At 40.3% G+C, this 12,055-nt stretch overlaps 1 protein-coding gene across 1 annotated transcript in view; it reads left to right on the top strand.

The window, feature by feature from the left end:
* The window catches only part of LOC144681778 (acylamino-acid-releasing enzyme-like), an 89,362-nt gene that overhangs the window by 40,874 nt on the left and 36,433 nt on the right, over positions 1-12,055 (top strand). The window contains exons 12-17 of the mRNA XM_078543772.1: positions 1,523-1,620; positions 4,314-4,365; positions 4,505-4,593; positions 5,417-5,555; positions 8,416-8,499; positions 10,625-10,705. Coding sequence (XP_078399898.1) covers positions 1,523-1,620; positions 4,314-4,365; positions 4,505-4,593; positions 5,417-5,555; positions 8,416-8,499; positions 10,625-10,705 — 543 coding nt within the window. The remainder of the gene's footprint in view (positions 1-1,522; positions 1,621-4,313; positions 4,366-4,504; positions 4,594-5,416; positions 5,556-8,415; positions 8,500-10,624; positions 10,706-12,055) is intronic.

Genomic DNA, 12,055 nt, shown 5'->3' with positions numbered 1-12,055 from the left:
TTTTCTTTTTGTGAAATGATCCAATTCCCTTTTGAAAGCCTCTGTTGAACCTGCCTCCACCACACTCTCAGGCAGTGCATTCCAAATCCTAACCACTCATTGCATGCAAAAGGTTTTCCTCATGCCACCATTGCTTCTTTTGCCAGTTATCTTAAATTTGTCCCCTCTGTTTCTCGACCCTTCCACCAATGGGAAGTTTCTCCCTATTTACCCTGTCCAAGCTCCTCATGATTTTGAATACCTCTATCAAATCTCCTCTCAACCTTCTCTTCACCAAAGAGAACAGTCCCAACTTCTCCAGTCTTTCTACATAACTGAAGTTCCTCGTCCCAGGGATCATTCTTATGAATCTAATCTGCACCCTCTCTAATGCCTTCACATCCTTCCTAAAGTGTGCTGCCCAGAACTGGACGCAATGTTTCAGTTGAGATCAAACCATTATTTTGTACAAGTTTAACATAACTATCTTGTTTTTGCACTGTTTACTGCTGTTGATAAAGCCCAGGGTGCCATATGCTTTAACCTCTTTCTCAACCTATCCTGCCACCGCCAATGATTTATGCACGTATATGCCCACGTTTCTCAGCTCTTGCACCTCTTTTAGAATTGAACCCTTTATTTTATATCATCTGTGGCGTTCTTCCAATAAAAATGAGTAAGTACATTGTTTGCACTGCAGTTTTCCAGTAACAGAGCAGAGGAGCCTGTGCAATTGTTTTTTTACAGTTATCTTGCCAATAATTTTACACTTACTTTCAATGGAACATATGTCAGCTTTTTTTTAAAATGTTGAGCTTTCTAAAACATAATTATCAATTCAGTACATTGCAAAAATGTACTTTATAGCATTGCCTGATGGCATTACTTGACGAGCTGTCTTGTAAATTGGTATAACCACCTCCTGTGTGTGAATGCTGTACAAAGAAACCTGTTTGGATGTCCTTGTTCGGATTTGTGCTAAAAACTGCTGTTAAGTACAACATTACATTCCTGGAAGGTCATTGTATCATTACTCCTAGAAGCTGTAATGTTTGAATGTTTGATTTCTGTTCGCGAGTCCATGCTTGAAGCATATCCTGGGCCTCTAGCTGAGCTCTTTTACCCCCAATGGATTAGGTTTCCTGCTTGTCGGTTGCCTAGTCCTTAGAGTCAATCACACCATCGCCTCTGGGATGGAAATTTGGTAAAACAACCCATTCCACTGCCTAAAGTTTCCTCCTCTCAGTAGACTAGAATTTTGTTAGCGATGGCTGATATCCAAATCAGTCGACCCTCCCAAATCACAAAGAGTACGGATGTGGGAAGTAACAGTGGGAAAAACATTTAATTTTTGTCTCCATTTAAAAATTTACAATTTTATACAGCAGTGAATGCTTAAAATTGAATTTATGGTATTGTTAATCGCCAGATAGGATTCAATTTTGACAATGACATTGTAGATTGCAAGATTGCACCTAGGAGAATAATGTAATTTGCAATTGGATTACATACAGTGATTTTCTTGGTGTATAATATATTACAGATGGATTTACTGGCATTTACTCTTCGGCACTGGCACAGAACTGCTGGGCTATGGACAGCCAACGGGTCCTCGTCGATACAGCTCAGAGAAGCAGAAAGGTAACTGCCTGACAACTAACAATGCCTATGAGCAAGTGGTAATAGTGGGGGAAAAAAATTATTGGATAGAAGTTAAATACAGTAAACATTTAATTATTCCTAGGAAAGTTGTATGGCTTTCTTCTGGGCATCAGATAAGTAAACCTGAAATCTTATAAACAGTAATCACTGTTTATTTTCTGAATTCTCTTTCCCATAATATATATACTACTTTCTTTCTCTGATGTACGTTCCTTAGTCAGTACAGTAAACAGGGGTCCTGCTCCAAGTCAATCACTTGGATATGGCCAAGAACAGAGCAGGTCACTGCCCTCTGATTTTCCATTACCCTCGTTTTTCTCCCAGTAGTAGGAGCACCAACATACTATGTTGTCCACCATTGACAGTAGCTGCATGATTTTTGAATTTTCCCTCACGTTAATAAAATTTAAATCAGAGGCAGTCAGGGGCTGGACAATTAGAAATGGCATAGAAATGGAGACTTAGCTTCTTATTTGTTTAAATTTCTTTGCATTGAGTAGTTGTTTTTAGAGATACTGCTATCCAAGCATCCTGTGACATCCTTTGGGAACGCTCACTAGAATTGGTGAATTGAATCACGATTAAATGTCATCAGCAATCTTCAGCTAACTAGCCTGTAACCTGGGCCTCTGACCTTTTGTCATGTTACATCTTGGACATGGTTATGATCCCCATGGAGACCAATAACTTAGAAAGAGATATGAATTTTCCCTGTGATCGATGGAAAGCATCACACAAGATTTCATGTTTTAAGACTTTTGCTGTAACAATTTTGTTAAAATCAATGTAGACTAAACATTACTTAGTGGTCAACTAATACACAAAACTGCAATAAAGGTACTTTCCCAATAAACTAATTAGCATAATGGAAAACCCCATGCCACATTTATAGGTTACGTAACACTTTCAGCAGATAGGTAGCCTTGTAGTTCAAGCCCTAAATTCCTGCTGGCTATCCAACAGGTTCTTTTTTCCATGATACACCAGGGCGAGTCTTTCAGCCTCTTTTTAAAGTTCCTTCTCTCAATCTCCTGAGTATAATCAAACTGATTTCCAATATCAAGACATCCTCTGGTGACTCCTTGATTGTTAAAATCTCTACAAGTTCCCTCTGTTCAACAGGGAATGCGTTCCCACCAGCCTTCTGCTTGGTGGTTAACGCAAAAACAGACTTTCCCTCTGCCCAGCACAGCAGCTGCTGTTTTCAGTCTTTCTTTCTTGGTGTCTCTGTCTGACTGAGGACCAGCTGCCCTTCTTTTGTGTCAAGATGTGAAAACAGGCACTTGAGTTTCTGAGTTTCAACCAGGGCTCTGACCCCATGACAACCAAATCACATAGGTCTGTTTCCAGTCAGAGTTTAGCACGATTCCCATCCTCCATTCCAAGGCACTCTGTTTTACCTTAAATTAAAAGAGACAGTTTAAAACATAACCGTCTTATAAAGTCTTGCATTCATAACAACATATCTGAAGTTCTTCTTAGTATTTGTTGACAGCTTTGAGGCCTTGTTGTTTTGTTTTTGTGGCTGTGTTGGCCTCTACTGTCTGTGGGAAAAGTGGCAGATTAAATTCGCAATCGGTTAAAGATCTACCTGATCATCTTTAGTTTTACACACTAATATTTTCAGCATCAAGCTGCATTACTGAAGAATCACAACCTCAGGGTATTTAATCTGGTAGTCTTCACTGACATAGGGCACTATAATGAAGTATATACACTAGTGGCTCATGCTGACCCAGTATTGAACTGGGCCTATCCAGCTTTAGGGTATCCTTTGGTAATCTAGAAAAGGTTTGGTTTTCATAATCTCAAGTTTTTAAGATTCCATAAGTGAATAAAACTGGAGCCAAAACTGCACATGCAATCAGCACCATTCTGTTTGTGTACAATCTGACTCAGTTCGCATGCTTTTGAAAAGTTCACTGTGCTGTTTGGTTTTGGCCTGTGTAAACTATGGCCCTCGAGGCTGGTGGATCTTATAAAGCTCCTATTGCAATATTCTTGTTGGACCCTTGCCAACTGGCAGTCCGGAGATAAGATTTGTAGAACGAATGAGAATTGCTACGAAAATAATCTGGCAGTGATGGTGTGATTGGCACTGAGTACAGACGGGTCATGTTTCTGTACCTACCCATGGAAATTTGTTGAAGTGGTGGCCTTGATAGGGAGGTTAACCAATTCAAATTTGTTTTTAGAAAAAGTTTTACCAAGGCCCTGCATTTGAATTATTCAGACTAGGTCACTATGGAACCTTATCCTGGAATGTTATATTAACCAATGGAATGAGTTCCTGAAAATGAACAGAAAAAGATCTCTAGATTGAGTAAACCTATCCTTTTTCAGGTTCAGTTCTACCATACTCACTTCCCATCATGTCCAACAATCCTTTTACTCTCCATAAATGTATCAAATTGTTTCTTGAATTTAGTTATACTCTTCCACCCCAACTAGATTTCAGGGTAACTTACTCCACATCTCTGTTTTCATTAATATTAAAAATAAACCCATTTAACTTTCTTATTCGTAACTTGCTGATTTAAAAGAAAATTGTAACCATTACCATTTGAGCCTTATGTCATAATGAGCAGTTTTTAATTATGAGCAGAAGAATGATCTGAGCCACTTTTTGCAATTCAACTACAAGTTCTAATCTTTGCCTCTGCTCTCCTCAGGACCTCCTCGTAATAAATATTACAACAAGGAATGTGACCTCACTTACCAGTGGTAAATTTCTGATTTTCGTATTTTACGTCGACTACATTTAGTTTTCTACTTTGGCTTCAGTTCATTTAGATGCCGTCTCTCCATTGGCATCCTAGTGACCTGGAAAGTCCTCTGACACCTTCAACTGTTTGTATTACAGGTTCAGGTACTGGGAGCTGGGCGCTGCTGGCTATTCACCAAGATCTGATGGTAGTTACATGCTCATCCCCGAACTGTCCACCCACTCTGGTAAGAAGGCTGTAGACTGTGGAGCATGCCTTGAATCTTTGTAATCCATTGTAAATACAAAAAGGTGACAGCTTGTTCACAAACTCATGTCACTGTCTGATTGTGAGTTGGAAATTTTTTGTACTGGCCATGATTTTATGAATTCTGGAAAAACACACTATCTTTTCGGAATTTCAGAAGAGCTCAAAAGTGTATAATATTTAATCAGTTATTTCCATGGAAAATGTAGGAAATAATGGAAATTCGTGTAAATTAAGGGCAATAATCTAATCTTGGGAATGAATTTCATAAACATTGAGCGCAGCACTTCAACAGTTTATGCAACAATTTTGTTTTGGAGTCACGTTGGATAGATGTAATAGTCCACTTCATACAATACAAAGTGACCCTGTTCAATGGTAACATTATTGATAAAGTGGACATTGGCTGCCAGTATGTTCTGTTACTGAATCATAATTAGGTTCATCAAGAGGATTGTGACTATTACTAGTATTACTAGAAGTTTGTTCAGAAATAAATTGAGGCAGATTACCAGGAAATAAACAGTCATGATCTATTGTATAGCACTCCTACAAGTTTCTGTGTAGTTAGTTAGTGGTAGGAATTGTTGCAAGATTAATGGAATCCTCTGCTGCAACCGCCCGCCCCCCCAACCCCACCCCAATCTTCTGCTCCCATGGATGTCGCACTAATCACTTTAGCACTTTACAAGGAATTGTTTCTTTATTAATTCATCGGGCTACTTTTCAGGTGCATATTTAAGAAAATAGTAAATTAATGTAGAACTGTGAGATTTTAAAAAGTGTTGTTTCATTCCTCCTAGAAAGTGGGCTTTCTGCCTGCTGCAGGCAAAGAGCAAGGAATCACTTGGGTGGCACTAGATGAAGCTGAACCATTGCCAGGCATAGAGTGGAAAATCCTGACTTTCACACCGCCATGTGAACAGCAGAACCCTAAATTCTGTAAGTGGGGAAAGAAGAAACTACAGCAAGGAGCTCTATATTCCAAAGCTTGTTTTCCATTTCCTTACTCAACATAGTATATCTAGCTTTCGGTTACCCTTTATTCTTCATTCATCTCTCCTCTCGCTTCCCATTAACTGCTGGATCTTCTCCCTGTACTTTTGGGTGCTAATAGGTGCTTTGGTCAGTGGCTGCCCTAATTAAAATGTGTATTCAGTAATCCTGTGAATAATGGACATCCAGGCAACAAAAATCCTGGGTTTAATCCTCACCTGTGCTGATCCTAGTTGGGCTGTCCCTTGGTTAGCATGTGCTATGATGGGGATCTCTGATATCAGATTTGTCTTTGGTGTTTGCTTTAGTCAACACTCTGTCAAACCTCACGCATGAATAATAGCAACTTTGGCAAGATTCCAGAAATCAAATGGCACCTGTAGAGCTCTATATCAGCAGAGAGTCAACACCTTCAGGAAAAGTGGGAGGAAGCTGGTGAGGAAGTTGTGACAATTTATTGTTGTTGTTCATTAACAGAAAGGAAAAGGCCATTCCTGGGAAAGCCACCCTTTATTCGGTTTCACTCTATACTGATATAGGAGTCATCCTGGCACAGGCACGATGGTCTGAATGGCCTAATGTGCTGTATGCACATGTATGTAAGAATGTAAATGATTTGGGATTCAGTCAGATTTAGCCTAAATGCGACATTTCTGACAGGCTAAGTGAATGAAGGGCAAGAACATGGCAGATGGAATACAATGTGAATAAGTTTGAAGTTATTCTCTTCGGTAGAAGAAACAGAAAGGCAGAGTATTTCTTAAATTGAGAGAGGTTAGAGGTATTGACGTCCAAAAGGAATGAGTGTCCCTGTTGATGAGTCACTAAAAGCTTGCAGGCGCAGCGAGCAATTAGGAAGGCAAATAGTCTGTTGGCCTTCATCGCAAGGGGATTTGAATACAGGAGTAAAGATGCCTTGCCGCAATTGTATAGGGCCTCGGTGAGACCACACCTGGAGTATTGTGTACAGTTTTGGTCTCCTTATCTGTATGTACTTGCCATAGAGGGAGTGCATTGGCGGTTCACCAGACTAATCCCTAGGATGGCAGGATTGTCTTCTGAGGAGAAATTGAGGAAATTGGGACTGTATCCTCTAGAGTTTTGAAGAATAAGAGGTGATCTCATCGGAACTTACAAAATTCTTACAAGGCCTGACAGGGTAGATATGGATAGGACGTTTCTCTTGGCTGGCGAGTATAGAACCAGGTGACACAGTCTTAGAATAAGGGGCATGTCATTTAAGACTGAAATAAGGAGAATTTCTTCACTCAGAGAGTGGTGAATCTTTATTCTCTACCCCGGAGGGCTGTGGAAGCTCAGTCATTCAGCATGTTCAAATCAATAGATTTCTGGATACTATAGATATCAGGGGATAGTGGGAAAAAGGGCGTAAGAGGAAGATAATCAGCCATGATCGGTTTAGATGGCAGGGGAGGCTTGACGTGCCAACAAGCAGTCCATGTCCAAATGTAGCAAGACCTGGACAATATCCAGGCTTGGGCTGACAAGTGGCAAGTAGCATTCGCGCCACGCAAGTGCCAGGCAATGACCATCTCCAACAAGAGGGAATGTAACCATCACCCCTTCACATTCAATGGCATTACCATCACTGAATCCCCCACTATCAACATCCTGGGGGTTACCATTGACCAGAAACTGAACTGGGAAAGTCATATAACTACTGTGGCTACAAGAGCAGGTCAGAGGCTAGGAATCCTGTGGCGAGTAACTCACCTCCTGACTCCCCAGAGCCTGTCTGCCATCTACAAGGCACAAGCCAGGAGTGTGATGGAATACTCCCCACTTGCCTGGATGAGTGCAGCTCCCACAACACTCAAGAAGCTTGACGCCATCCAGGACATAGCAGCCTGCTTGATTAGCACCACATCCACAAACATTCACCCCCTTCACCAACACACAGTAGCAACAGTGTGTACCATCTAAACGATGCACTGCAGGAATTCACCAAGGCTTCTTAGACAGCATTTTCAAACCCACGACCATTAACACCTAGAAGGGCAAGGGCAGCAGATAGATGGGAACACCACCACCTGGAAGTTCTCCTCCAAGTTACTCACCATCCTGACTTGGAAATATATTGCCGTTTCTTCACTGTCGCTGGGTCAAAATCCTGGAACTCCCTCCCTGACAGCACTGAGAGTGTACCTACACCACAGGGACTGCAGCATTTCAAGAAGGCAGCTCACCACCACTTTCTCAAGGGTAACTAGGGATGAGCAATAAATGCTAGCCCAGCCAGCGAAACCCACATCCTGTGAATTAATTTTTTTTTAAATGGCCTGCCGCTCCTATTTCCTATGTTTCTACGTTAGCTCATTAAGAACTGAGGAACCAGAGAACTGCTTGACAAGTTGGACTAATTTTTCTCTGAATTTTTGACCTTGCAAGTGCTTCCACTTCCTTATAAGAGAGGTTGCTTTGTTAAACACTTAATGGATGTGTTTGATCTGAATTGCTTTCTGATGGTAGAAATTATGTTCAATTGGTAACATATTCTTTCTACCCCAACATTTGCTCCCAATTTGTTGCACTATTTCAGTTTCCCTCCAGAAACCCAACGTTGCTGTCTGATGTTAATCTGACAACAGCAGAAAGTTCCCAATTTCAACTATGCAATTGGCCAGCTTGAATTTGAAGTGTCAAGGCTCTTGTGTTTTGCTTTGTACCCTTTCAGCTTAATCTGTTGCATATGCAGGAGAGGCAGCTGACTGCTGGAATGATTTCTGGTGCTGCTGATTATGTGCTGTTGTACCTTCCTTTTCAGTTTTTTATCCTTTTCATTCAGGTGAGATGGATTTTGAAGGTATCCTATTGCTGCCGGGAGAGAAGAAGGAAAGTGTTTCACCTCCATTAGTTGTTTGGCCACATGGTGAGTTAAAATGATTGTGAAATGCTCTGTAATGAATTATCTGAAATGGAACTATATAGTGTGAGTCAGGCATATGGTATTGAAGAACCACTAAAACTGACCATTATATATTAGTTCCTGATCAGCTGTTCGCTGGTATTAACTCACCACTGTGCAGTAATGACTGATTTTTAGACTTTTATTGTGTAATTGAATTACTTTTAAATAAGAATTTGATTGAATCTGATCTGCCTCCCATCACAGACCTGACTTGAGCAGACACTGCAAACACATAGCAAGTCAGCCAGCATCCAAAAGAAGAAGAAAAGCTAACACTACAGGTTGGAACCTGATAAAGGGTTCCTCTAGAAATAGTCATTCTTTCTCTTTCAGATACTGACTGACTCGCTCTGTAATTGCAGCATTATTTTTGTTGTTACACTTCCAATATTTGTGATTTTTTTCCCTTGCACCCCTTTCTTTGTTTCCTTTGAATATTTTTAAAAAGCAAAATACTGCAGATTCTAGAAATCTGAAAGAAAAACAGGAGTTTCTGGAAAAACTCAACAGCTCTGGCAGCATCTGTGGAGAGAGAAACAGAATTAACGTTTTGAGTCCAATTTGACTCTCTTCGGAACTGGGGAGATGTAGAAACATGACGGCTTTTATGCTGTTGAAAAAGGGGGACGGGCAGGTAGAACAAAATCCAAGGCCAGGGATAGGTTAGAGAGCAGGAGAGATTAAGTGACAAAGTTGTCATGAAACACAAGACAAGGGGAATGGTAATGATAGTATTGAAGACTAGAGCTTTGGTCCATAGTAGGTGTTGAAAGAAGAATTATTAACTGAAAGCGATATAACAGAATGTGCTATTTTGCTCTTCCTCTCATGCTCACATTTCTGTCCTCGGCCTGCTACAATGTTCCAGTGAAGCCCAACGCAAGATGGAAGTTCAGCACCTCATCTTCCGATTAGCGCTTTACAGCCATCTGTACTCAACATTGAGTTCAACAACTCCAAACCATGAGCTCTGTCCTCCATTTTGAATTTTTTTCTCCAAGTGCCAGTCTGTATCTTGTTTTCATATTTTTTGCTTTCAGACAACGCTGAACCCTTTTTCTGCTATTAACACACAATGCTATTTTGCTTTCAGACAGTGCTGACCTTTATTCTGCTTTTTACACCTACTCTGGCTTAAAGCATTAGTCTTCAGTATTATCATTACCACTCCCTTTGTCGTGTGTTCTGTGACAGCTTTCTCATTTACCCTTTCCTCCCCTCTAAACTATCCCTAACCTCCTATTTTGTTCCACCTCGCCCACTCCCCCCTTTTTCAACAGCATAAAACCCATCACATTTTTACCTCTCTCCAGTTCTGAAGAAGAGTCGTATTGGACTCGAAAAGTTAACTCTGTTTCTGTTTCCACAGATGTTGCCAGACATGCTGAGGTTGAATATTGTGTTTGTTTATAGATAATTTTAAAGAGACTATTTGGTTTACTGGTATGTCTGCTGAATTTTAGCCTTACTACCGAGCAAGTCTCCGGCAGTAGACATAATTGCCAGTTTTATGCTGTCATTATTAAAAATAGGATGACTGAATTATTTGGAGTTGGTTAGTAAGTGTAATCTAGTGCAGAGGAACAAAAGAAATGGAAAATGGAGTAAAATATCACCAGAGTAAAATATCACCAGAATAAATAAAGCCAGTTTCCTTAGTTGGTTATAAAGGGGGCACTTCCTTAGAGTTATATTTGAAATGGTACAGTTGTAGCTTGATCCAAGTACAGTCAGTCAGTGAATTAGGACCAGAAGTAGGTCACTGTGCAAAGTTGTTTCTTTGTAAGGTTCCATTGGATGTTAATTAACTGTCAAATGCTTTTTTTTTGCACCTGACGTGAGAGGTTTAACTCTTTTACTTCTGTTCTTTTGAGTATGCGGTATCAGTATAGAGCTATACTGAATAAAGTCAGCCTAGTCAGACCTTTGTACGCTGGCACTGGCCTGTAGCTGCTTTGGACACTTCCAATCCCCTCTCTCCCCTCCTGTTGCTCCCATACAAGAAATCCAAGAATAGAGGAACAAAATCAGAGAAATGCATGCAGAGCTGCTGGTGCTGTCTGACACTTGTGTTTTTCTTGTATAGGTGGACCACATTCAATTTTCACAGCAGAATGGATGTTGTATCCTAGCACACTCTGCAGGCTGGGATTCGCTGTGCTACTCGGTAAGTAGTGCACATGACTAACTTGCTGTCCTCTTACAAAGGCTGAGGTCATATTCCAATGCTAAATTGTAAATTATCTTCCCAATCATAGCTGCGTTGTGTCCTTGGGATGGTGCTGAGTTCAGAGGCTGAGTGTAGAGGAGGAGTTCTTACACATGTAAGGAGGGAAAAATTAAATAGGCAAGTTAACTACATTACTCATGTTCACCTCTTTCTTACTGACCATTGAAGATCAGTTGGGATCAGATTATTTGACAGGTCTTCTCAGATTGGAGTGTCTTCTGATAGAGGTACAGTTTAAAAAACGGGTTTATAAATTGATACTATAGTAGAACAGATAAAGTATAGGCAAGGTTTTTGATCAAATATAAAGCATTTTCTTGATTACATACAGTTTGTACCTGTTTTCCTATGTTTCTTTGAAGGAGTGCACTTGTCTGGTGTAAGGGGGATCCGGGGACAGGTGGAGAGGGCAAAACGGAGTGGGACCCTGTTATGGTGTCTAAATCACAGGATTGTGTTATATATGAGAGAGTGCTATAACAATCTTCTTTCAAAAGTCGCAAGCGAGTAGCCAGAACAATAAAACAAAATGAAGACAAATCAGTTCAAATAAATAAGATCTTTTTTCCCGTAACTGAAATGTGAATATCTACTTATATATTATATATACACTCAGTCATTATTGAATGGATGGATGCGTTTTCAGGAATCAGTTATTTTTAACTGTTCACATTTAGTCCTCGCCTCTCCCTTTGCTAGATATAGGATGTTTTAAAGTTGAGCCAAACTTAGAGCAGTTGATTTTTTTTGTTGTCTTCAAATATCTCAGCAATTGTTCTAGGTATTGGATGACTATGGGATGATGGTAGTGGCCCAGTCTTGTTGTCACAGTAGTCATCATCATCTTAGGCTTGCTGGACGTCTTGAGGGTTTGGATCTGTTACACTGCCAATATTTCATCATCAATTGTTGTCTCATTGGTAACTTTTTGGGCGTCAATATTGAGCCAGGCATTGATGTCATCAATATCTAATTTGGCTCTAAGTATAGAACTGACATTCTAGATCGTGTTCATTGAATCCATCATAGTCCACAACTCTTTTCACAACCTCAATATTTCTTATTTCTCCTTCAGTGAAGCGTTCGGAATCCTCCTTGTCGTTGCTGTTGATTACTGTGTTAAATATGCCACCCACAGCATGTCTCTAGGAATTTTTGACCCAGCCGATTATCACTTCTTGCCGGGCATGGTCGCATTAGTAAAATTCCCTTTTTCATGTTGAATTTCTTCAGGCAAGTTGATACGTTATCCTCACTGTCCACCATTCCGTTGATCAGTTCTCTTCT

Source organism: Cetorhinus maximus, chromosome 6 (assembly GCF_964194155.1).
Source record: "Cetorhinus maximus chromosome 6, sCetMax3.hap1.1, whole genome shotgun sequence".
In the NCBI taxonomy this organism is placed as follows: Eukaryota; Metazoa; Chordata; class Chondrichthyes; order Lamniformes; family Cetorhinidae; genus Cetorhinus; species Cetorhinus maximus.
This window is presented reverse-complemented; position numbering and strand designations above follow the sequence as displayed.